Here is a 26362-nt window from a genome sequence, read left to right on the forward strand (position 1 = left end):
AATTCCTCCTAGTGTATGTCTGAGTCCCAGGCTTCATGTAGCATGTAGTGTTGTCCCCATGTGGCGGTGTGCTCTGTGTGGATGGGCTCTGCTGGCACGGGGAAGAGCAGGTGCTCCTCCCAACACTGTCTGAGCCCCCACCACCTGCATCTCCCCTATTATTTCCAGTCTCAGATTGGAGATAACAGTGTGGATTCCTCCAGGTGGCAGTTCTTGGAGAAATCCAAGGAGGCTCTATGGGCAGGATGGAGAATTTCCACAGGCAGGATTAGGCCCAGTGGCAGAGTTTCCCCTCCCAGGGAATACTACTAGCTATGCCCTGACCTGCATCCTAAGGAATGCTGAAATAATCTGGCTTCCTCATGCCTGTGAAATAGTATTAATGAAAGAAGAATTCGGGTAGTTCTTTAAAAAAATGGCAAACAGGCAGAACTGCATGGCTCTATCCTTCTTGCGTGATATAGGATGCTGCTTTAACTGTTGGGGCACAAGCCGCTGATTGCACCACAGCACAGCTGAAGAGCAGGCAGGATCCTTCTATGCAACAATTACTGAACAAAAATACTGTATTTCTATTTATAAGAGCTATCAGTTTTCAAAAACTATTTAAGTTTCCTAGAGCCCACTTAAGCTGCTTTCCAATACAAAGTTCAGTACACTTTATGGAAATAGATGTGTGATCATTACATTTGCTTTATGGATCACAATATATTATATTTTGAAGCCTTTAAAATGTCTTTATCTACAGAGAATATGCCACTCTTGCATCGTTGCAATCCAATTAATATAATTGAGTCTATTTTCTTACAGTTTTAGCTCCCTCTCTCAGGGAGGTTTGGGTGGCACTTGCCTGTTTTATATCTTTGGAACCAGAAGAAAAACTTATTTACCAGGCTTCTTATATACTATGTAGTTTTAATGCCATTGTAATTTTATACATTGCATTTGATTGATATTTGTAAGCCACCATTATAAAAAAAAATCTTTTTTGAAAGGTGAGGAGGTCCCCTTTTTAGAAAGGAGGCTAAGTACCACTGGGATGCTCCCCCACTGTTTCCCATGGAGAACATCAAGCTAAGGGGTGACTAACCTGGCCCATCCATCAGGCTGTAAAGGAGCAGCCAGTTGCAAGGAGCTTGCTGAAAAGGAGCAGCCAGTTGCAAGGAGCTTGCTTCTCCCCACCCCACGCACACAACTGCCTGTAGCTCTGGGACTACAGAAGGAAAACGTTGATTTGCGAAACAGCCACCAATTGCTACTGAAACAAAAACACCAGGAAGGGAAGATCACCATAACTCAAAGTGCATTTAAATGTCCACCTATAGCTCAACACCTTGTTCTGACCTTGAAAACCAGATCTTCCTCCACTCCTCTTTCCTTGTGTGTCCTTGTGAGGAGGGGCATTTTCTACCCAGCACTAATTTCAATTACGAACCCAGCGAAGCATGCTTAGTTCAACTGAAGTCATGGCCCTCAGAATTTGTAACTCAGTGCAGAATTGTAGTCGCTATATATGACGTTAAACATGTATTTGAATAAGAGTACCTAACACTGCGACTGGGCAGCATGGAAGGTTGGTCACTGAAAGAGCAGCCACCTCATCCTCTCACTCACCTGTGCTCTTCCTCTGAGTAGCATGGTGGTGGGTAGTGACTTTAACTAGCCCAGTCCTCCACACTGCTAAGGGAGAGTGCAAATGCGCAGGCAAAGGTGGATGGCCAAAGGTGGATGGCTCCCTCCCTCTGGATGGCCCCCCTAAGCACAATCCTTCTCACTGCAACATCCTGATAAACAGAGTGTGCAAACAGGCAGAGCTTTGCCGAGGGAAAGGGCACACGAGCAATCAAAGGGAGTGGCAGCCATCACTTGTCCAAGCCACAGAAGAAGGGAAAAGTGCGTGATTGTGTGGAGGAAGCAGCTGCTACTGCAAGAAGCAGCCACTGCTTCCTCTCCTTCACCTCTCTCTGGGTGGCATACTTCTGGGGGCTCTAGATACTATGGAAGGATGGCTTGGCCATGTGGTGGTGACAAGACAGACAGAGCCTGTGCGGCCACTTCAGCCCACTCAATCCCCTTCTCTCTGTCTGGGCAGTAAAGCATACAGGGTTGGTAAAGGCAAGAGCAGCAACCTCATCCTCCTGCTTGCACACCTGAATTCTTCCTCTGAGCAGCAGTATAGTGGTGGGAATTCTGCCCAGTGAACCAAATCCTTCCGGCTGTGCCTGCTTTTCCTTCAAAATAAAAGCAGCAGTGTTTAACACCATGTGCAATAGTTTTTCCTAGATGTCTGGTAACAAAGACCAAAAACTGTGCAAAATAATCTTAACTCTGTTTACTCAGTAACAAGCCCCACTGATTTAAGTGAAATTTACTTTCAAGTAAGTGTGCTTAGAATTGCAGCTTTTGAAACAGAAAGAGACTTGCAGTTACCTTTTTTTTTAATGAATAATGAAAACGCGTAAGAAAATGTGTGAGAGAAAAATACAGCAGAGAGGAGAGGCTATGAGAAACTGCAAATACCTGGAACAAATGTAACTTAAAAAGAGACAAGCTCCTATTTAAATAGCATGGCTACGAAGTTAAACAACTTTTGATTCCAGGTTCAAATGACTAAGCTGTTAATTTGAATTCTGTGAAGGACAGATGGCATTGCAGCAGTGTTTTGCTTTTGAAAAACAAGTCAATGGGCTATGGAATATAAAAGTGCCCCCAAGAGATATACTAGAAACAAAGCTACAGTTGACTATAATCAAGATACATTTACAAAATATTTAAAACTTTGCAACAGGACTTATTACACTGTGCAATATTCAAACTGAATCCTTGTGTGCACACAATGGTGCAGAGAAAAGACAGGGCAATACACACTGTAGATTTTTTATGCCTTTAAATATTCTGCCTTTATAGTATGTGTAGGTTTGTGTGAGGAAAAGCTGTCTTTTCTCCACTGATGTTTGGGCTATTCACTAGATTTCATTTCTGCAGAAAATGATTTACCATTTACAGTAAAAAAAAAAAAAAAGTCAGCAAGACTGAACACTGTAAACCCTTTGTGTCACCAGATTAGTATTATATGTGCATCAGATCATTTTGCTTGCTTAGACACACGCTCTGTCTCTCTTTCTTCCACAATCACACAGAATCAGTGGTCAGAACTAAACAAAGCTGTCCTGAGATTTGAGACTGAAACACAAGGCACAAAAAATTCCTTCCCCTCAAGACTGACTCGTTTGCTTTAGGAAAACCCACGCTGCTTCCAATAGACGGTAATGGCTTACCAGCTGTCAAGCTCCAGCTCCAGCAGGGACTGAGTCCTGTCCGAGTTACAGTGCAAGCACCACATGGCTGGAGAGAAGTAACAAGGAAGGGGCCCCAAGCCGCTAGCATATCCTTCCCCGCGGGCTCGCCTAACGCCTTCGGGCCCCGCACTGAGACAGCGGGAAGAGTAACTTGGGGTCACACCAAGAAGCGCCCCACTAGTCTCCGTGGGCGACTGGGAACCGTTCAGTGGGGGAGGGGGGGTCCGGAAAGGCACGAGCACCCGCAGGCCCACCCTTCTGAGCTCCCGCGCGCGCTCTCGCACGCGCGCCGCTACTCACACTCTCTCACACACACACACATCCATTCCGCTAGCAGAGCGAGTTGGGAATACAAATGCCAGGGGTGGGAGGGGTGCATTGAGCTTATTAAGCTGAGATTGGTTTCCAGAGCGCACAATGGGAGGGAAGCGGGGTGGTGATGGTGGTGAGAGAGGCGAAAGAGCGATAGTGGCCACTGCCGCCCCAGGAATGGAACAGCGCCTGGGATGAAGAAAAAGCGCGAGCTTTCTCTGTCCTCTATCTGGGCATTGCAGGAATGTGACGACGAGGAGGAGGAGAATGCACAGGCGGCGGCCGCCTCCTCCTCTTCCAGCTCACACACTTTCCTGCCCGCTTCTCTTCACGTGACGGAAAGAGCGGGGGCTCTGGCAGCGCTATTAATAGTTGCATTCAGACTGGGAAAGGCAGGCTTCATTGCTATTCAGCAGCTTTGGTGGCACTGGAAGCTGCTGCTTCCCCAGGCAAGCACACACTTGACTTTAGCAGCAGCAAACGTTTGCGTTGGCTTCGAAATCGGTGGGAGCTGCGCTGGAGACCGTCCCTCGTCCGATGTCCCTCTCCCCCCACTTTCCTGTACTCTGTTTTCTCCAGCTGTAACGCTTTGCGATATATAAGCTATATGGCTCTTATCTCTCAGAAGGGCGTGTTCTGCACATAATTGCTCTCAAAGTTAATTAAAACTAAAATTTTAAGATAAAGGACCGTGGAACTCTTTATTAACTGCAAACTAAGTGTTCCAAATGCCTGCTGCTGGAACAAATTCAAATTGGTTTTAGTCGTTACAGATCTCCTTGAATAGAGAGGTATGACCACACAAAACGACGAAAGATATGTAGGTTCTAGCTTATGTCTTGTGCCTATAGTTGTTGCGTGCCTACAGCTGCTTCCAGACCAGTGGTTTTATTGTGCAATCACCCTTCCTCGTTCATAGAATTTTACAGGGACTCAAGATATCCTGGTTTTCCATCTGTAATTCTGCTGTGCTTTCCCACCACTACTTCAGGCTTTCCTTACCAGAAAAAAAAACTTTAATTAAGGAAAGATAGAAGAGCTGCACAACACCTTTTTGATTGGTAGTGCTGGGAGCCCTCTGTCTAGAAACACCCTAGGTGGTCAGAATCGGGGCTCTCAACTTGGTAGATAATGTACAAGCATAGAATGGAGAGAGGGTAAAGTGGATTGCAAAGGTAGTCTAGTCCAACCCCATACCACAATGCAGGAAATCAGCTGCAGCATCCCAGACAGCCATCTAGCCTTGGCTTAAAAACCCCTAGTGAAGGAGAGTTCACTACCATCTGAGGAAGTCTATACCACTGTGAAACAACTCATACCATCTGCAAATTCTTCCTAATTTTTAGTCCAAACCCCTTTTATTATAATTTGAACCAACTGGTTCAGATCCTACCTTCTGGAGCAATATAAAACAAATTTGCCCCCCATTTACATGACAGCCATTCAAATATTTGACGACGGCTGTCACATTGTCTCTTAAATGTCTCTTCTCCAGGCAAAACATATCTAATTCCTTCAACCTTTCCTCATAGGACTTGGTCTTTGGGACCCTCCTCATCTTTGTTGCCTTGCTCTGCACACCTTTCAGGTTGTCAAGATCCTCCTTAAATTATGGGGCCCAGAACTGGACACAGTACTCCATAGGAGATCTGACCAAAGCAGAACAGAGTGGTACTGTTACTTCTCATGATCTCGACACTATACTTTTTTTGATGCAGTCTAGAATTGCATTCACTTTTTTATGTGCAACATTGCACTGCTGACTCATGTTTAGCTTGTGTTCTACTAAAATTCCTACAATCTTTTCAAATGTACTGCTATCAAGTCAGGAGTTGCCCACCCTTTATTTGTGAATCTGATTTTTCTACCTAAATACAGAACTTTACATTTATCTAGGTTGAAATTCATTTTGTTAGTTTTGGGCTGGTTTTCCATCCTGTCAAGGTAATCTTGAATACTATTTCTGTCTTCTAAAGTATTTGCTACCCCCTCCCAGTGTTGTGTCATCTGCAAATTTGATGAGCATCCCCTCTAGTCCTTTGTCCATCTTGTTCACAAAGATGTTAAAAACAATAATGGAACTCAGACAAAACCCTGTGGTGCCTGACTTGTCACTTCTCTCTGGGGTGTTTAGGAGCCATTAATGAACACATTAGCTTAACGTCTGTTCTGGGTAAATTGGTTGAAGGCATTAAAGATAAAATTAGTAAGCATATAGAAGGACAAGCCCTGCTGAAAAAAATCAACATGGCTTTCACAAAAGTAAGTCCTGTCTCACTAACCTTTTAGAGTTCTTTTAGAGTGTCAATAAACATGTAGACAGGGGTTATTTGTAGCGGTACACATTGTTTACTTGGACTTCCAAAAGGCTTTTGACAAAGTCTCTCACCAAAGACCCCTAAGCAAACTTATCAGTCATGGAATAAGAGGACAGGCCCTCTTATGGATCAGTAACTGCTTAAAGAACAGAAAGCAGAGGATAGGAATAAATGGTAAATTCTCTGAATGGAGGGAAGTAAATAGTGGGGTCCCACAGGAATCTGTATTAGAGGAGCCAGTGTGGTGTAGTGGCTAGAGTGCTGGACTGGGAATCGGGAGGTCCGGGTTCTAGTCCCCACTCGGCCATGGAAGCTCACTGGGTGACTTTGGGCCAGTCACAGACTCTCAGCCCAACCCACCTCACAGGGTTGTTGTTGTGAGGATAAAATAGAGGAAGGAGGAGGATCATGTACGCTGCCTTGAGTTCCTTGGAGGAAAAGGCGGGATATAAATGCAATAAATAAATTAAATTAAATAAATAAATAAATTAGGACCAGTGCTTTTCACCCTGTTCATAAATTATCTGGAATTAGGAGTGAGCAGTGAAGTGGCCAAGTTTGCAGATGGCACCAAATTATTTAGGGTGGTTAAAACAAAAAGGGATTGTGAAGTGCTGCAAAAGGATCTCTCCAAACTGGGAGAATGGGCATCTAAATGGCAAATATGGTTCCATGTAAGCAAGTGCAAAGTGATGCACGTTGGGGCAAAAAGTCCCAACTTCAAGTATAGCCTGATGGGATCTGAGCTAGTGGTGACCGACCAGGAGAGAGATCTTGGGGTTGTGGTGGACAGCTCAGTGAAGATGTCAACCCAATGTGCAGCCGCTGTAAAAAAGGTAAACTCCATGTTAGGCATAATTAGAAAAGAAATTGAGAATAAAACTGTGTAAGTATCATACTGCCCCTATACAAATCTATGGTGCCACCACACTTGGAATACTGTGTATACTTCTGGTCACCACGCCTAAAAAAAAAGATATTGTATAGCTGGAAAAAGTGCAGAAAAGGGAAACTGAAATGATGAAGGAGCTGGAGCATCTCCGCTATGAGAGAAGGTTACAACAGCCAGGATTGTTTAGCTTGGAAAAAAGGAGGGTAAGGGCAGACATGACAGAGGTGTACAAAATTATGCATAGTGTGGAGAATATGAATAGGGAGACATTTTTCTCCCTTTCTTAAAATAGTAGAACCTGGGGTCATCCTATGAAGCTGATTGGTGGGAGATTCAGGACAGATAAAAGGAAGTACTTCTTCACACAGCGCATAGTAATCTATGGAATTCGCTACCACAGGATGTAGTGACGGCCACCAATTTGGATGGCTTTAAAAGGGGGTTGGACAAATTCCAAGAGGAAAAGGCTATCAGTGGCTACTAGTCTTGATGGTTATGTGCTACCTCCAGCACCAGAGGCAGGATACCTATGTACACCAGTTGCTGGGGAACATGGGCGGGAGGGTGCTGTTGTGCTCATGCCCTGCTTGTGGGTCGATAGCTGGTTGGCCACTGTGAACAGAATGCTGGATTAGATGGACCCTTGGTTTGATCCAGCATGGATCCAGTTCTTCTTATGTTCTTAGCACCCTTTTGGTATGGTCCATCAAACAGCTGGCAATCCATCAAACAGTAGCATCATTTAGCCCATATTTTATCAGTTTGCCAATAAGAATATTATGGGAGACCTTCTCAGGAAGCCTTGCTGAAATCAACACCTACACCATTCCTCTGATCTACTAGCCCTGGTGCTGCTCTGCCTGGCTGCCAACCACAGTCCTGACTTCTGATTGAGAGAGATGACAGAAGTTATTGCCAGCTGGTGTCCAAAGCACTCTGATGACCTAGAAGCAGGCTCTATCCATCTATTGTTACTTGACAGCACAGCTGAGCCCTCTCTCAAATAAAGCTGTGCCACAACCTAGTTAAACTGAGGGTTCAATCCTCGTTGCATTTCCCAGCTACCACAGCTGGGAGTTGTAGAACTTTTTTCTGTCTAAACATGAATAGGATTGCATCCAAAGGGAGCACTCCTATATCCTCTAGACAACATCTGGGGGACATAATTTTTTTTTGTTTCTGGGCTCTGCCTTGGAGCCCAGAACTCCCTGCCCCCTCATAGCTGGCACAGTTCTTTCTGCACTCAGAAATGGCATGTGGAGACAGGGAAAAGGGGGTAGTCCTGGAATCAGGGAGGGGAGGAGACCACGGAAGCTGTGTTACGCAACTTCCTATGCACTGTGCAACCTCTACCCCTCCCACTACAAAGGTCCTTGGCTAGACAGGCAAAATCTCCTCTCTAGCCAAAAATTCAGGGCAGCCGGAGCACGAAGGCAAGGATCACTTCTGTGCTCCAGCCACCCTACATTGCATAGTTGTCAGCCTCCAAGTTCGGAGGCTGACGACTATCTTCATAAGACTATGCCCTAAATTACCCTAATTTTTCACCAAAACTAAGGGCCAATTCATACAACTTCCCAGTTTGTGATGGCAGCTTTCCTCCCTTTTTCAGCCCTTAGTGATGAGTGGGTCACATGTGACTTGTTTGCTACAAGGAAAAGCAACCAGTTTTCCAGGCCTCTGAAATTATATTGAAGTGGACTGAAATGTCATGCAGTTACAAACAAGCCACACAGCAGTCTACTTGCCATGACTAGAAGAAAGCTATTAAGAGCTTAAGGAAGGAAAAAAACACAAACACACACCAACGCCACAGAAACTGCCACTGGAAGTACAAAAGTAGGTTACATCCTTTAACTTACATAAAAATAATGTAGTAGAGATTTAATCTACTGTATATAGAGTACTGAGAGCAGATTCACACTATCATTGATATGGTGCCTTATTAGCTGTTGTGAAGTAGTGGTCTTGTCTGTCTCTGTCATATGCTGAGATTTCTGTTCACCACATCCTGGAAAACTTTCAAGTGTGGGTTATGCCAAAACATGGAAAGATGTGATCTTCAGTCATTCACCATGGCTTTCTTCACACAGAGCTTTTATCGTGCGATTGAGATTGCTTCTTCATGGAAGTTTGCGGGCTCTTTACATGATGCTGTGATCCTCCAAGGCATCTCCTGAACGAAATGTCCTTTGTTCTGTTTTTAAATAGCTCGCAGATAATAAAGTGATCAAATTACCCCATTGTGTTCTGCTTCAGTTTTCTTTGTGAAAACAGTAAAAGTGGCAAGAAGAGGAGCAAGATCAATGAAAGATAACAGAACACTCAGATACGGGGAGAAGGAGGGGGAAAGGGGAGGGGGGAAAGGAAGTGGGTGAAAAAGGGTGATCCTGCATTTAAAACAGAAACAGAAGGCCCCATTTTGAATGCAGGATTTTAGGCTGGTGTAGAGATGCCCCATGTCTGTCTCAAAGCCTACCCACTCTACAAAAGGAAACTCTAGTTGTGTTGCTTTGCATTATTATCACAGCAAAATAATTCCTTATGTAAATCAGCTGTGTACCTTTATTTAGGTTCTCAGCAAGGCTCACTTAAAGTGTTAGTCAATTATCAAAAAACCCTGCTATTTTAAGACCAGAGTTAAGTCTCTGTCATGTTTGGCACAAGCTCCACAAAGAAAGGAAACTGGAAGCGAAGACCTTAACAGGTGTGCCCCAAGATCAGTAATGATGTTGTGCAATGTCATAAATTGTGCTTGCTTAGAACTTACCTTTCATCCACCCACACTTTCTTTTGGCCATTTAGGACCAAATCCAGATGAGGAGAGGGCCTGAGACCGGGAGGATTTATCTAGCAATACAATAAGGCTCTGATGCTTCATAAAGCAATACAGAACCAGTACAATATGGGGCATCTTTGCTGGTGGCAGGCACCGCATCCTCCCCATTGCATTTGGGCCTGAAAGACCATGGAAGAGTGTGGGTGCACGGAGGGTACTTGTAAGCAAGCACAATTTCTATTATGAGGGATATGGATTGCAAATGGAGGCTGCAATTTGTTCTGATTTAATAGAGAGCAAAACCCATTAAACAAAATGCAACTTACATTTGAGTAAGAAAACATGGGATATGAGATAGCTCTATAGTTTACAGCAGCTGCAGTTCCAGTCTCCCATTCCCTTTTCTAAAGGCACAGGGCTTACATCTGAGTAAGGTTTACATCTTTAGTTTCCTCTCCTCACTTCAAAGTTCTGTCTGTCAGGCACAAAGTCAATAGTTACCATTTGCCAACTCTCTTGCTATGTAAACATCTTTTGATTTTGTCTCACGAAAGATTTTTTTGATTCAGTTAGTGTGATACAAACTTTGTTGTATAAAGTGTTGTGTGGCATCTACCAGTGCATAACGAAGGAGAAGCTCATCAGGCAGAGTTCCATCTCTCCCACTCCTTCCTCCAGAAGCATAGCTAGGGGTAGAATAGACCCCAGGCTAAAAAAAACATCTCTGTCTCCTATGCTACAGCCATCTTCTTTTCTGTCCTTATCTATCAGGCAGACTGACTCCTTCAGCCATAAAAATTATATCACAAATTAGCCAATTAACAGCTAATTTTAAAAAAACAATGAGCTAATATCAATGAAATTTAACCTATTTACTGGCTATTAACAATACCCAATTTATCAAACTATTTGCAGCTCTTTAACTTCTCTGTTGTCTCTCCTAACTCAGAGACCTCCGCAAAAAATGGGTTAATATTTACAATGGGAAAATTCCCATGCCAAGTCATGATCTTAAAATATATATATAGCAAAAATGAAAGCTTGCAAGTTAATAGGCGCAGTTTGCTGCCAGTCTTGCTATGTACACATATTCTGATTTCATCAGCTCCATGTCACAACACAGGAAAATTCTATTGGACATGCTCCACTTATATGAATATGACCAAGTAACTTATGCAAGTAACAAAAACAAATGTGCCAGGTTTCTACACATTCCAACCTTCTAATTCTTTTATTATTATTATATTTGTATCCCATCTTTCTCAAGGAAAGTTCCCAAGGAAGTTTGCATTATTCCCATCCTCCCTCTGTTTATCTTCACAACAGTCCCGTAGGACAGGCTGAGAAAAAGTGACTGGCTCAAAGTCACTGAGTAAGATTCATAGCTGAGCAGATACTTGAACCCTGTTCTTCTCATTGTTCCAAGTCCAGACCTCTACCCATTACACCACACTGGCTCTCTCTTTTAAGATGGATAATTTGGCCTTTTGAAACTGATAATTAAACAATCTCCCTACAGAAGACTCCTCTAAACCTCTCTAGTCTTTGGGTATTTCTACATTAAGCAAAAACTCGCAAAACCCCACATCCTTTCTGGAACTTCTTTACATGGCAGCCACATGGTTTGAGTTGAGGGAGTGTCTCCCTCCCTCCCGGGCATGTCTGCAAAGGAGCGGGGTGGGGTGGAGGGAGTGTTGTTTTCTTAGCTTAACTTCTGCTGTACTGTTTTCTTGTAGCTCCCAGGAAACCTCTGACTTACTTCTGAGTAGACATAAAATGTAAGATTGTCCTGTAAGTCTGCAAACTTTGGCACACTTATGTGGGAGCAAGCCGCATTGAACTCAGTGGGACTTACTTCTGAGTAGACATAAGATCACCCTGTAAGTCTGCAACCCTCAGCATACTTACTTGGGAGTAAGCCCCACTGAACTAAATGGGGTGCTCTGAAACAACAGAGGATGTTGCTTCTGAGCTTGGTGGGCTGGGGAATCAAATGTGTCTCCATTCGTTGCAGGGAGGCATTTGACCCTCTTCTCCTTCCACCTGAGAAATGCAGAGGCAGGAGATGCAATTGGCAGGCGATTCTTGCCCTCACTCCTGTCAAATCTCATCCTGACCGCACCCCCAACAACTGAAAACAAACGCCCACAGCAGGCAGACACAGCGGTTTCTTCCACTATCGGATAATTCCACAGTGAGGTCATGGCGCTCCTGTTCCGTGGGCTGGAAAAATACCACATTTTTTGTGTTTGGGGAAAATATGAGATAGGCTGGAGGAAATGGCAGGAGACACCCTGGAGGGTGATGGTATCATCTGAAGAGCCCGCAAACTTCCGAGAGAGCGCCATCTCAACGGCAGGATAAAAGCTCCATGTGATGAACCCCTTTCTGTTGTGTTCTTTGTACAGACACCACCCTCCCTCTTCAATCACTCTTCCTCAAATGGTGAACTTTCAATTACTGCACACTAGGCACATGCCTAAAGGGCAAGTTGGATGAGGCGGCAACTGAGCTGCTACCCCCACCTTGCTTGCTGCTCCAGTACGCACCTTTCTTGCCTCCTCTGTGCCCCACAGCACCCCTTATATGAAGACAGAATGTCTGTATGATGGCCTTATCACTGCACACCTTTTCCCACCAGACAGAAAGGAACAGCAGGAGCCCTCTTGCTGTATTTTAGTCTTCAAAAGGGCAACACAAGGGTCACAGTCCTCACATTTCCTACCCCACTGAAAGGAAAAAAACATGGATTGGGGCCCTTGTGATGTATTTCTGCTTTCAGAAACTTCTGCTTCCCCCACTTGTGCATTCCGGTTCCCTTCGGGCCAAACTACATGTTACTCTAAAGTAAATGCAATTGCTTAAATTGCATGATCAGATCTCCCACTGTTTTTGTTTTAACTTCATGGAAGAGGGCAGGAAGTTGAATCAGGCCAGGAACAGGGGGAAGGGTTAACCCTATCTCTTCACCTATCCCCACCTCCCCAGTCAAAATTACCCCAGCAGTCTTGCAACTCCATTTGTCTTTCCCCCACAGCAGGACTAATTGGCAGCTTCAGAGGATATGGGGTGGGGCATTGAGGATGGAAGGAAAGGATTGCCCCCCCTTTCCCCAAGAACTGCTGCCCCCAGTCCAATTCAGGCTGTCATAGCTGCTTCTATGTGAATTTTTTAAATGTCGTGTATCTGTCTACTTTGGTGCTTTAAATATATAAGGAACAAGTTGGACCAGCAAGAAAAAAGCTGCAAAGTATCCCCACCCTCTAGGAGTGCTTTTCTTCAGGGCTCTAGCCTGCCTTGAACAAGAGCCTGATAGACTTCGGGGGGGTGGGGGGTGGGAGGCATTCAGAAAGGGAATAGCGCTTACATTTGGGGCTGGTTGCTAGCTCTGAACCCAAACATTTTATCTATATTTGGATAAATATAGATAAACATTTTATCTATATTTGGGGGGCGGGGTGGGGAGATGGCTGCAGAGTTGTAAAATGAACATTTGTTTTCCCCTCAACATTCCATACGTCCTGGAAGCTCACAGATCTTTGACACACTGTTATGGGGTTCTAAACATTTTCCCTTTAATTTACAAATGTATATCCATCTGCATAGCCAGGAAATCCCCTGAGTTGTATAAGCCACTACCTTATTTTTGGGTGGCTCCATTTCATTTTCATTTTATCTTTGCTGTTCACTGCTCCAAAATCTTTTGATGTGGAGTGGTATATAAATATTGTTAAGTAATTAAGTAAGTAAGTAAATAAAATTGGGTGGAGGCAAAATCCATGAATGGAGCTGGATTCAACCCATTGACCTGATTCACACACCACAATAAGCCAAGGTTCAAACTCTAGCTTACATTGTATGAGCACTGTGCAATTGCTTCCACAGCAAGCAGGAGCAGCTAAACAAGCCACAGACCTTTGGTCTGTGGTTTGTTCAGTGTGACATGAAAACCCAGACCCCTGGCAACAAACCCATAGTTTGTTCTAGCGGAGTTTCTCTGACTTGCCAGAGGTCCAGGTTCACACATCATGCTAAACAAACCACTTATACTCCACCCCCCTCAATCATTACCAGCCAGCTCTCTCTCTTTTAAGATCATCACTTCCTTACAGTCTTTGTCTCTCCCCACACTCCAGTCATTAAAACCTCCCCTGTAGTCCTGATCACTGTTTCCCTGCAGCATGGAAATAGCAATCTGTTCTCCCTACCCTGCATGGAGGGAGGACTACATGCATCCCCCCTTTCGGGGCCTTTAAGGTCGCCCTGCTGGTGTTGTACCCGCCTGTGTCATGCCAGGCAAAAATACATCCATCCCTGGAAGCTGGCCTCTTGGCTAGATACTGATATTCAATCAAAACTGGGCTCTCCTGCCAGACAAAATGGTGCTACCAGCACTCCTCTTTTGCTCTCTGCAATCTCATAGTACAGAAGCTAAAGAGAACGAAGGCTAGCTGTTAATGAAGTCCTTAACTGCTCCTCTGTTCTCCTACCAGCTGTGCACTTTAAGCTGCTTGCCAAGGCTGTGCTTGCCCCAGCAGAAATACCTCCACCTTTTTAAGCTGGCCTCCTGGCCAGATGTTAATATTTAGTCAAGAGGCTGCTCTCCTGCCAGGCAAAGGGGTCCTGCCAGTGCTTCTGTCTTGCTCTCTGCTGTCTCGCATTGTGGCAGCTAAAGAGAAGCAGGGGCTAGGTGTAACGTCCTCACCTGCTACTATGTTCTCCTGTCTATTGCGTGCTGTGTACTGCCACTTACAAACTTAGTAAGTGAAAGGGGTATTTGAACCATCCAAACACAATGACTCAGTTCACAAGATTAAACAACCCATGGAGTGTACTTGGGTTAAAACTCTGGATTGCTTCTCCCACAACCCAGACTGTCTGGATTAAGAGATCACAGAGCACAACCCAAGAACAGGGCATTCTTGGGTTGTTTAGCAAAGCAGAAGTAGGTGAACAGTTGGGAAGCACCGTGCTTGCGCACTCCCACATGGTCAAAAACAACCCATGGTTAATAAACTTTATTTGTGCGACTAACTGCCAAACACTTTCTTTAACTATTCATTTCATGTGGTTTTAAGAGTTAAAAGCTATCCTATTATTTCTATGGTTCAAAAATTGTATGCAGAGCTGGCTCCAGATTTTTGAGGGCCCTTGGGCAAGACATCCACAGTGGGACTCCTCTGTGGGTGCATTCGTGTGACACGCTAACCCACGATGGTTGACAAGCCACAGTGGGCAAGCTACGGTGTGTAGTTGGTGCACCTGACAGATGATCAGGCACACCACCCACACTGCGTAGCTTGTTTTCCCACCCTTCCCCCTCGGTCCTCCAGCTGGCTCCACTTGGTGACCCAAGGGACTTGGTGGCAGTATCCATCGTGTCCGCCAACAAGGCCCTGTACCCGCTCCAACCACATGAGAGAGCTCACCACATATAATGGTAAGATGTCAGGGTGGAAACTGAGCCCATAGAGCCCCAGAGCAGTTCTGATTCTGAGGAAGAACAGCAATCCGCGGGAGAGGAGCTCGCTCATCTCTCACAAGCACAGCAGCTGGCAGAGATTCCTCCTGGATAGATAGTGACCCTGGCAGTGAGAGAACACTGGAGGGGGCTTGCTGGATGCTCGGCACAGACGCAGGGAGCGACGACAGATGGAGGGCGCCGAAAGGAGGCGCTCCGCTCGTTTGGCGCTCAAACAACAGTCGTGTCCCGACGACCCAAGGCAAAGAGGGAGGATCTCTCCATAGCCCATAAGTTCAGGGTCTTCCCGCAGTTTTCCCTCAAACGGGGACCAACTGCTTTACCTGGAGCTTAGGCTACTCTGCTATCTATCCCCAGTGCAGTTCCTTGCTTAGTCATTAGTGATTAGTATCTGAAAGAGTCATAAAGCAATAAAGGAATAAAGCCTTGGAAAGAATCCTCGTCGTCTGTGTCCTGGGTTGGCTATTGGAGGGGACTGCAAGAGGCAGCTAGGGCGTTCCTGACATATGCCACCCCAGGGCCCCTTAACCCTGCTGCAGGGTTACCTAGGGTGGCTTACTAATCATTCTCAGGATTTTCTCCCTCCACATGACATGCAAAGCCAGTGTGTTTCACTTAACAACGCTAACCACAGTGGCTTAGCGTTATGTATGAACAGGGTCAGTGAGTCTGGGGCGATTCACACAACACGCTAACCCACAGAGGGCACATTCAAATGACATGCTAAGCAATGGTGGTTTGGTACCCACTCTGTCAATCAAGTTATCGAAAAACAGGCTATTGAAAACACACAGCTGCGCAACCATGCCATGCAGCACAGTTCACCCACCCATCCTGAGGCACACCCCTGCCAGAGTCCTCCAGGCCCAGTAGCCTTGCATCCCAGCAGCCTCCACTGCGAAAAGGGTTCCCAGCGGCCGTTCCATCTGCTGCCGGGCAGATCTCAGGCATAAAGATCTGTTGAATAGAGTGGCAACAGTGTTTTCAGCCACTCTAGGCACATGTCTCCATGGTAGGTTCTCATTACCCACATGTGCTCGCCAGACAATATGGAAAGCCACTGTGGGGGTGTGTTAACCCTTCTGCACAATGTGGGTTACGAGGGTGGCTTCATGGAGGTAAATAACCTATTGTGGGTGAGGACCCCCCCACACACGACATGCTACCCCCTCGTGGGTCACTCACGGAATTTACCCACCATGGCTTAGCGTGTTGTCTGAACCCAGCCAGTGGTTCAGACAATACGCTAAACCACGGTTCAACAAACAGCCCACGGTTCAAAGCAACCGACACTCAACTACTGAGTGTGGGTTAGCGTGTGGTATGAACAGCCCCTCTATCTTCTCACCATCATTGTCAGCACAGCTATTGCTCTTCATCCTCTTTTACAGCACTGCTACCACTCACTTGTGTGACAAGTAGAGAGCTAGTGACCAAGTAGGCAATGGCATCTGCTCCTTCTCCTTACCACCACCCCTGTTGTCTGGGCTAGAGTAAGAGGCAAGCGAATAAGCAGGTTGCACTGGTAAAGAGATGGACAATTGCGGGGGGTTCTTGTCAGTGGAACCTTGCTGAGGTGTGGGCCCTTGGCAGGTGTCCCACCATGCCTATACTTGACACCAGCCCTAATAGTATGTTTTCTACCATGCCAAATTACCTATTTTCTGGGCATTTGGTTATTATTTCGATATTAAGTGCTTGATTTCGCTATTAGTCAACTGTTCATGCCCATGTAGGGCTCAATGATGCTTCTTTCTCAGAAGTATAACAAGGAAGGATAACTTTCTACATAAATAGGTGGTTATAGAGTTTAAAATATACAAGACTCAGAGTTTTTACTGTGTATCACAGGATCTAAGAATTATGCTAAGATTTTATCTATAGTCTGACAAATTTATACCAAGCATACACAAACTTTTCTCTTACAGATGTTGAATGTTCCAGTTCCATATACAATATATTTAAAGAATTAGAAATAAACAGAGAAAATATAATATTCTTAAGAATTAATGTAAAGAAAAGAAAACAAAGAGTGGATGAATGTTCTCAGTCCAACTCTCCTCTTCCCCTTAGTATTATGTTTGAGCCATACTGAAATGAAGGTGAATCAATTATAATGTTTATTGTTTCTCTTGGTTGAGGAATTGATGCTGTTATATTCAATTTTAGAAATAAAAATAAAATGCTAGCCAAAACAATGTGAGTTTCTTGTTCCTCATAGAATTATTAGAATATAACATAAGAACAGCCATGCTGGATCAGACCAAGGGTTACAGTCTAACAGACTGTAATGGCTGATTTTTAAAAAATCAAATAGCCCGCTCTTATGCCATATCAAAAGCTTGTTATAAAAGCAGTTTGCCATGTGGCTAGAGAAGGGTGGTAGTGGATTGGACTCCTCTTTCAGAAAAATAAATCTAGTAGTTTCACAGTTCTTTTGATCCTTTTATTTATTTATGTATAGAATTACTATGATGTCCATATATGCACGTGTTTGTGTGCGTGCGCATACTTTCAATATAAATATTTCCAGGATGCCTTACACTGTTGAAAAATAAATAAAAACAAACACTAAAAGTATACAACATGAAAGTAAGTAAAAGGCAGTATTAAAACAATTTCAGCAAAAATTTAAAGGTCTGGAGAAAATAAAAATGTTCTCGACTGGTGCTGAAAAGACATTATTCCTTTCATCAATTCTAGAAGTCCTTGTTCAATAGTATGAATGTTTTCACTGCATAGTAATTAATGTAGCTGACTTTTCCAAACATACTAATAAAGTCATGTCCGCTGCATATGCAAGATAAGTAAATCAGAAAGACGTTACAGTAATTAACAAAATAGACACAATCTTGGGGAGTCATGAGGTAATATTATAACTTCCTTAATAAAGAGGGTCCTTAACAATATTGAAGAAGAGTGGGCAAATCAACAGCATAAATATTCCAGCAAAAACATAGTATTTTTTTCCCCTTAGGATGCTCCCAGATGGACAGCTCTTTGCACTATCAATCCATAGGGACTGTGCAGGTCTTCCATCTTTTTCTCCTTAGTGGATAATTTTGTGATAAGACAAAGACACAAGAAACAGTGGGAAAACATGGGAGGTTACAAATGGAAGACGGCAACATTTTGACACCCTTCCCTGCAATATTCTGTGAATGAGGCAGGGCAATTGAACAATAAAAGCCTTGGCAGGAAGCTCCCTTCAGTTCTTCCAAAGACTACATATTGCTTTCTCATTCTTGGAATATTGCTGCAGCAATTTTAATAACTGCTTGTGGCTACGTCTGCAATTGCACAGTTAACATGTTATGTTTGTACATGCAAATGCATGCCTGAGGACAGTCAAGATCACCCTGCACAGAGCAAAACCAGTGCCAGCTCCAGGTTTTTGTGGGCCCTTGGGCAAGACACCCTCAATGGGTCCCCTATGTCATTGAGTCTACTTTTTCTCCATCATTATCATTAGCTGCTATTGCTTTGCATTCTCTTCCTCACCATTTTACCACTAGATTGCTTGACAGGCAGAGAGCCAGTGAGCACATAGGCAGTGGCACCTCCTCCTCACCACCACTGTCTGGGCCACAGTAGATGCAGGTGAACAAAGCAGGTTGCAGTGGTGAGGATGAGCAACAACTCCAGGGGACTCTTGTCAGCAGGCCCCTGCTGGGGTGTGAGCCCAACCATGCCTACCCCTGATGCCAGCCCTAAGCAAAACATCTGCATGCACCAGACCTTTTCTATAATCCATTTGATAGATGAATACTATTTGTTATGGTCCTGTGAGATTAAAGTGAATGAAAACTAATGAAATAACTGAAAGTGAAATTGCTCTCATCCTTAATACGGTAATAGATCCTGCATTCACTGTAAATTTATCAGGTGACTGGGTTACATCAGCATTGTCTTCTATCATTAATACATCCTGTAGCTAACTTTGGTTTTAAAAGAACTCTGCTTGCAGTATTTAAAATAATCTGAAGAATCCAGTGAGATTAATCGGTTTGCATCATTTAATGTCAATATAATTAAGAGTTCTCTGCCTCATTAAAAAAAAATTGCTTGTCAATAAAACAGAACACTAAACTATTTCCTTACAAGGCTTTTCTTTTTGTCAATGCACTATAATAAATTAACTAAGATCTTACCAATTACTAAGACCGGACATATACTGTGAAAATGGAATGCTATGATTAGGAAATAAATTTACAGCAAGCATCACAGTCTTGATTGCCAGCTGGAGGACAAAGACATCTGTTTTCAAAAGCATTTCCAATTTCATTTAATCAGTGCCTCTTTTAATCTGCTTTGATTTTTAATATCAATAATGTTTCTTACTGGGCTTTTTTTTTTACTTTTTATGTCAAAACTGGTTTTATGTATGTTTATTGTATTGTTAAAATACTTTTTTGTAAACTTCAGCATTTATGGAAAGGTGCAAAATAAATGCAGTAAAATAAATACTAATTCTGTGGTGCATTCGTATTTGTAGCAGAATCTATAAGTGGTTTGCTGAACTGGCACACTCCCACTCAGCACATGCACAGGCAGCCAGGATCTGGCAAATCCCAGAGCCAGGATACCAGACACCCTAATAATGCCTCCAAAAAATGCAGCAATAGATCTGAACAGTTGCAGGAGTTCTCAGTTAAAGGGCCAAACTACAGGTTCTTCAAATCATGCAGAGCAGAATTATGTGTGACTGGCTTATCTACCTCAGTGTACACACATGTGGCTCCTATTATGATCAGGACCATGGCTCTCCGGAAAGGGGGATTTAAGCTTTCTGGCCTGTTTTCATCCTTAAGTTCCACCCCCCGCCCCGCCCCTGCTGCAGAGGGGTTTAAAAAAAAAGAAAAAAAAAGTCTTCTTTGGAATCCAGTGCTATTCTTACACTGTTCTGATCCATGAGCAAGAGGCAAGTAGCCTTGCTACAGGAAGCAAGTGTTATCCATCTGACACTTAAAAAAGCAGGGGGGGGGAGTATAAGTATGCTGCAACACTGCAAAAGCGAGGACACAGCCTTAAAACAAACAAACTCTAAAATGAAGAAGGATCTCTTAAAATTGTGAGCAGCTACCAGTTTGTTTCAAACAGTTCAAAAATTTCACACACTGTTTACGCATTTTTTTTTTTAAAATCTGGCTTTAGCAAACCTTTCACCTACTTGTGAATAAAAACTAAGCTTTTGCCTGTTCTCCTTATCAAGATTGGTAAAACAAACTTCTGTTGTTCAAAGGAATTTCAAACAAGAGAAAACAGCATGCAGAGCGCATGCAGAGCATCTTCTCTTCATCATTCTATGCTTACTTCAGATCTGCCTACTTTGAGGGGAATTTGTAGACAGCAAAAGGTAATTTGGAATGCTATTATATATAGTATAATTACACTACTACTTATTCTAGTTAGGCTTGAGTATTATGCCACCTTTTGTTTAAATTGTGAATTGCACGTATTTGAAGATACATATGTATAGTGCAGACCTTTCACGATTTCGTTAAAGATCTAGGTACTATTGCCTATACTGATTTTATAGACTAAATCAATGACAGAAATGTTACAAAACCTTTCACAAAAGAAATCTTCCATGCTGGCTGGGGTATCCTGGGAATTGCAGGAGTTTTTTTCCCTGTCTAAACATGCATAGGATTGCACCCTTAAACTCTCTTTTTCCTATTAGTCACACACTCTCTCTCTCTCTCTCTCTTGGGGATGTGGGTGCAGGAGAGATATGACAAAAAGTTTGCAGAGGTTTTTTTTTTGGAAATTATAATGACAGTTCACAGGAGATAGTTTTCAGGAAGCACACCCTCAACTGCACTCTTTCCTGTTCTGTTACCTGTGTGAGCACATGGCTTATATGTACAAACCAAAATAACTGAATCTACTCTAGTCTCATTGGAACTACTGAAATTAGCATTCTTTACTATAGATTTCTCCACAGATGAAACGGACAGACTCAGGTCCATTTGACAGAAATGGGGAAACACTGCAAAATGATGCATGAGTACATTAGTACATGTGCTGCCACTGTTTTGTACAATATGTGAAACAGAACTCGCAATTACTGTGCCATCAGTCATATGTATTTCCCAATCACTCAAAGGCTACAAGAATCAAAGAGCTGGTGACAGCATACATCCACATGTGCGTGCACACATGTATTTTAACAATAACTTTCTGAAGACAAATTATTATACTATTTTGACCAGAACTCTGTCCAAGCGCTCAGTACTGTGACACTATTATATCACTTCTTATACAATTTTGGAGAAAGTAGTGCTGGGACTAAGGGTGCTTTCACACATGAAACTTGGAGACAAACTACATATTATGTTAAGTGTGCATTTTTAAAAGTGTTTATCATGGACTACTTCTTTTTTCAGAAAAAAATGCTGTGAAGGGCTCCAATCTAGATCAGGATCGTGCGGGAGTCCCAGCCTTCAAGCGAAGTGCAACTCCTTCCAAGGCAGCCTAAGCCGCTATTCTTTCATCTGCCTTTCTATTGGCCAGGACCCACATCTGTCTGCTCTGGATTAAGCTTCAATTTGTTCCCTCAACCAGTCTACCACTGACATCAGACATTGATTTCGAACTTCAGCAGCTTCCTTGGATTTATATGGAAAAGACAGAGTTAGTTGTCATCAGCATGTTGGTAACACTGGATCCCCAAACTCTGAATGACCTCAGTCAGCATTTTACTGTAGATGTTAAATGTAGGATGAGATGGAACGCTGAGATACACCGTAGACCAACAGCAAAGGTATTGAACAGGAATTTTCCCAGCACTATCTTCTCAAGGCGCCCCTCCAAGAAGGACCAGAACCACTGTAAAATGATGCATCGAAATCCCATTCCAGCCTGGCAGTCCAGATGGATATCATGGCAATGGTATCAGAACCGCAGGGACATATTCCCCACATGCCAGGATCCCAATCTAAATAAGGAGCTGCACAGCGGCTTTTTCTGAAAAAAAATAAAGTAGAAGGTGCAGAGCTCTCTTTTAAAAAATGTATGTGTAGTGTGACCCAGAGGGTTTCTGGCTTCAATCACTTTGTAATGAAAATTTAAGACCCACAGGGTGCTCATTTGCATTAGAAATGCCTCTCTTTGGGCCTTCTTGTGCACATTGTGATCAGATGTTTCTGTAAAAAATGTATGAGAGAAACATGCGAAAATCTTCTAAATCCTTTCCTGCACTCCTATGGTCAGATGCATACATGGAGCTATACCTCATATCACATGCAGTGTGAGAATGCATGAACCAACTCTCCCACCAAAAGTGCATTGTTACATTTCAAATGTGTGAATTTAACTAGCCCTAAACCTCTATATTATGAAGGCAAAACCAGATTAGAGGATCTGTGACTATGACTGACTTTTCTGATATTGGCAATGTCAATACATAAGAAGTAATCCATAAAATCAGCATGTAGGTGGAAATAAAACTGCTATGTTTCTGTACCACTTCAAAATCTAATTTAAAGACAGAGTGAGATAGATAATTTTCTCATCATCAGCTGGTGTCTGTCGGCAGTAATGGACTGGGTGACAACAAATTGAAGCTTAATCCAGACAAGACAGAGGTGCTCCTGGTCAGTCAAAAGGTAGATCAGGGAATAGGGATTCAGCTTGTGCTGGATGGGGTTACCCTCCCCCTGAAGACACAGGTTCTCAGCTTGGGTGTACTTCTGGATTCAGCCCTGAGCCTGGATGCCCGGGTTTCAGCGGTGGCCAGGAGTGCATTTGCACAGTTAAAGCTAGTGCGCCAGCTGCGCCCGTTCCTTGAGATGCCTGACTTGGCCATAGTGACACATGCCTTAGTTACATCCCGTTTGGATGCTCTACATGGAGCTGCCTCTGAAGAGTATTCGGAAACTTCAGCTGGTTCAAAGAGCCAGATTGTTGACTGGGGCTGGCTACAACTCTCCTGTTAAAACAGCTTCATTGGCTCCCAGTCTGTTTCCGGGCTCAATTCAAAGTGCTGGTCGTGACCTATAAAGCCCTATACAGCTCGGTTCCAGGTTATCTGAAAGACTGTAGTCTCCCTTATGAGCCTGCTCGTGCCCTGAGATCGTCAGGGGAGGCCCTTCTTGAGGTCCCACCACCATCACAGGCTTGCCTGGTGGGAACGCAGGAGAGGGCCTTCTTGGTGGCTGTCCCAAGGCTCTGGAATTCCCTTCCCAGGGAGGCGAGAGAGGCACCCTCTTTGGTATGTTTCCGCAGGCAGGCAAAAACTTATTTGTTCTGGTAGGCCTAGATCATCTGGACCTGTGAGAATATGACGGATTGATACTATTGTTTATATTGTTGCTGTCTTTTAAAAGTTTGATATTTTATACAATTTGAATATTATTGATGATTTAATTATATTTTTAACTTTTGTATATTTCTATCTATATGTTTTAACTGTACAAGTAACGTTGAAAAGCTGCCTTGAGTCCCAGTATTGGGAAAAAGGCGGGATATAAATAAAGATCATCATCATCATCAATTATTGTTGCATTTTTTCCAGTTTACATTTATAGTTGCTGCCTAAAAGAACCCAAATAGTCAAATTTAGGTTCACTGTCAAACATGTAGGAAAAAAACCTCTCTGGTAATTAACCGTACAATCCTATACATGTCTATCCAGACATAAACCCCTGTAAATTCAGTGGGACTTACTTCCAGGTAAGTGTGCTTAGGAGTACTTTTAAAATAAAGCTATCTTGAAAAGTACAACTCCATGTTGGTAATAGTGACATAGCTTGAGAAAATACTGTGCTCTGCCTCATGGATGCATGGATAAGGCCTAAGAAAAAACCCTAATAGAAAGTATTTCTCCACCTAGAAGTAGAATACTTCCCTTTTATGATCAAAGTAACAACTGAAAGCAACAACTCAGTATGCCTGTGTACGCCAGTTGCTGGGGAACATGGGCGGGAAGATGCTGTTGCACTCAGGTTCTGGTTAACATAAGAACACAAGAAGAGCCATGTTGGATCAGATCAAGGGTCCACCTAGTCCAGCATTCTGTTCACACAGTCGCCAACCAGCTTTCGACCAGGAACCTACAAGCAGGACAAGAGAGCAACAGCACCCTCCTACCTTTGTTCCCCAGCAACTGGTGTACATAGGCTTACTGTCTCTGGTACTGGAGGTAGCTCATAGCCATCAAGACTAGTAGCCACTGATAGCTTTTTCCTCCAGGAATTTGTCTAACTCCCTTTTAAAGCCATCCGGGTAATGATGGCTTGCCGCCGCCGGGCCTGCTGCTGCCGCCGCCGGGCCTGCTGCTGCCGCCGCTGCCATCACCACCAGGCCTTCCTTGTGGACTTCTGCCTGGCAGACCGCCAGTCCCTGCAGGACCAGGCCCCCAGGTACCGAGCCAGCTGTGCTGCTCCACCTGCCCCTCCCTGGAGGGGCTACATAAGCTGGCTGGCTGAGGTGGCCTGGGAGAGCCAGGGCCTGCAGGAGAAGCCACCACCACCACCGGGGAAGAGGCGTGCTTGCTGCTGCTGGGCCTGCTGCTGCTGCTGCTGCTGCTGCCGCCGCCGCCGCCGCCGCCGCCGCTGCCGCCGCCGCTACCACCGCCACCAGGCCTTCCCTGTGGACTCCTGCCTGGCATTTTTAAGGGGATTTTAATTGTTTTGTTTGTTTTATTTTGTTGGGGGGGATTTTGTTGTGTTTTTAGGGGTGGGTAGCCTGCCTGATAGGCGGGAGCGAGGGGGCATGTGTCCACCTGATGGAGGCAGTGGGGGGAGTGTTGGGGGCCAGAACATACCAAGGCTGGGCGGCAGGCGCTGGCGGAGCGCTAGGGGCAGGCCATGCCAGGTAAGGGGAAAAAGGGAGAGATGCGTAGTATCTGTCCCCTGCTCCGGGCCTGTCCAGAGCCAAAGGATGGCTGGGAGAGGCGTGACCCCATCTTCTGGCCTTCGTTTGCTGCTCTGCAATGCCAGGTCTGTTACCCAGAAAACCTCCCTCATCCATGACATGATCCTGGATGAGGGTGCAGACCTGGCATGTATTACGGAGACCTGGCTGGCCGAGGCTGCTGCTCCAACCCTTGCAGCCATGTGTCCACCTGGATTTTCGTATGCACAGCAGCCGAGGGCTGGGGATCGGGGAGGGGGAGTGGCTGTTATCTACCGAGAGTCCTTGGTCTTCACCAGACCCCCTCTCCGGGAGACCAAGGTTGCTGAGTGCATGTACTGGAGGTTGGGCCCGAAGGGCAGTCTGGGGATTCTGCTCGTGTACCGTCCACCCCGCTGCACGACTGACTCCCTGGCCGAGGTGCTTGAGGTGGTCTCTGATGTGCGTGTACAGTCCCCTAACTTACTGGTGTTGGGGGACTTCAACGTACATTCGGAGGCCATCCTCACAGGAGCACCTCGGGACTTCATGGAGACCATGGCCTCCTGGGAGCTGCACCATATTCTAACTGGGCCCACCCATGTAGCCAGTCATGCACTAGACCTTGTGTTTGTTTCTGGAGAAGCGGGGAGTGATCTGGAAGTCGGGGGTATATCCACCACCCCCTTGTCATGGTCAGATCACTATCTGGTGATGTTGGACTTCTCGGTTCCACAACCCCTCCGCAGGGGTGGAGGACCCATTAAAATGGTCCACCCCAGGCGTCTTATGGATCCAAATGGATTCCTGAACGCGCTTGGGGATTCTCTGGGGCATGCCAACGGCCACTCGGTCGAGACCCTGGTGGGTGGCTGGAATGCCGCAATCACCGGGGCATTAGATCGGGTGGCTCCGAAACGCCCTCTCCCCCTGAACAGGGCTCGGACTGCACCATGGTTCAATCCGCAGTTACGAGCTCTGAAACAGGAGGTGAGACGGCTAGAGCGCCGGTGGCGGAAGTCTCGCTCCAAAGACGATCAGACACGGGCTAGAGCTATATCTTCAGCCTATCACATGGCGGTGAAGGCAGCAAAAAAGGAATATTATGCTGCCTCCTTCGCATCTGCAGAGTGCTGCCCCAGGAGGCTGTTCCAAGTGGTCCGGAGCCTGGTTGGTCCTGTGGCTCCAGAACCACTGGAGCATTCTAAGGCCTCCTGTGAGGCTTTGGCAAAGCACTTTGCAGATAAAATTGATCAGATTAGGTGTGTTACTCTGCACGCTGTGGATACAGTTAGTGAGCAAGAGGCGGCCTGTGGCAAACCGGTTTTGTGGGATCGGTTCCAGCTTCTTCCTCCTGATGAAGTGGACAAGGTGCTTTCATCTGTAAGGCCGACCACCTGCTTACTTGATCCTTGCCTATCTTGCCTCATTATGAGCTGCAGA

At 44.8% G+C, this 26362-nt stretch overlaps 1 protein-coding gene across 4 annotated transcripts in view; it reads right to left on the minus strand.

The window, feature by feature from the left end:
- Nucleotides 1-26362, minus strand: part of IQSEC1 (IQ motif and Sec7 domain ArfGEF 1) — a 576206-nt gene that overhangs the window by 85026 nt on the left and 464818 nt on the right. The window contains exon 1 of one of the 4 annotated variants that reach the window (XM_084839951.1): nt 3279-3625. The exons of the other annotated variants lie outside the window; for them this stretch is intronic. Coding sequence (XP_084696077.1) covers nt 3279-3343 — 65 coding nt within the window. The 5' untranslated portion in view covers nt 3344-3625. Of the gene's footprint in view, nt 1-3278; nt 3626-26362 lie in introns of those variants that run through there. 4 annotated transcript variants of the gene reach the window in all.

The sequence above is a fragment of the Heloderma suspectum genome, chromosome 2 (assembly GCF_057233095.1).
Source record: "Heloderma suspectum isolate Gila_16-S chromosome 2, 16-S_ref, whole genome shotgun sequence".
Classification (NCBI taxonomy): domain Eukaryota; kingdom Metazoa; phylum Chordata; class Lepidosauria; order Squamata; family Helodermatidae; genus Heloderma; species Heloderma suspectum.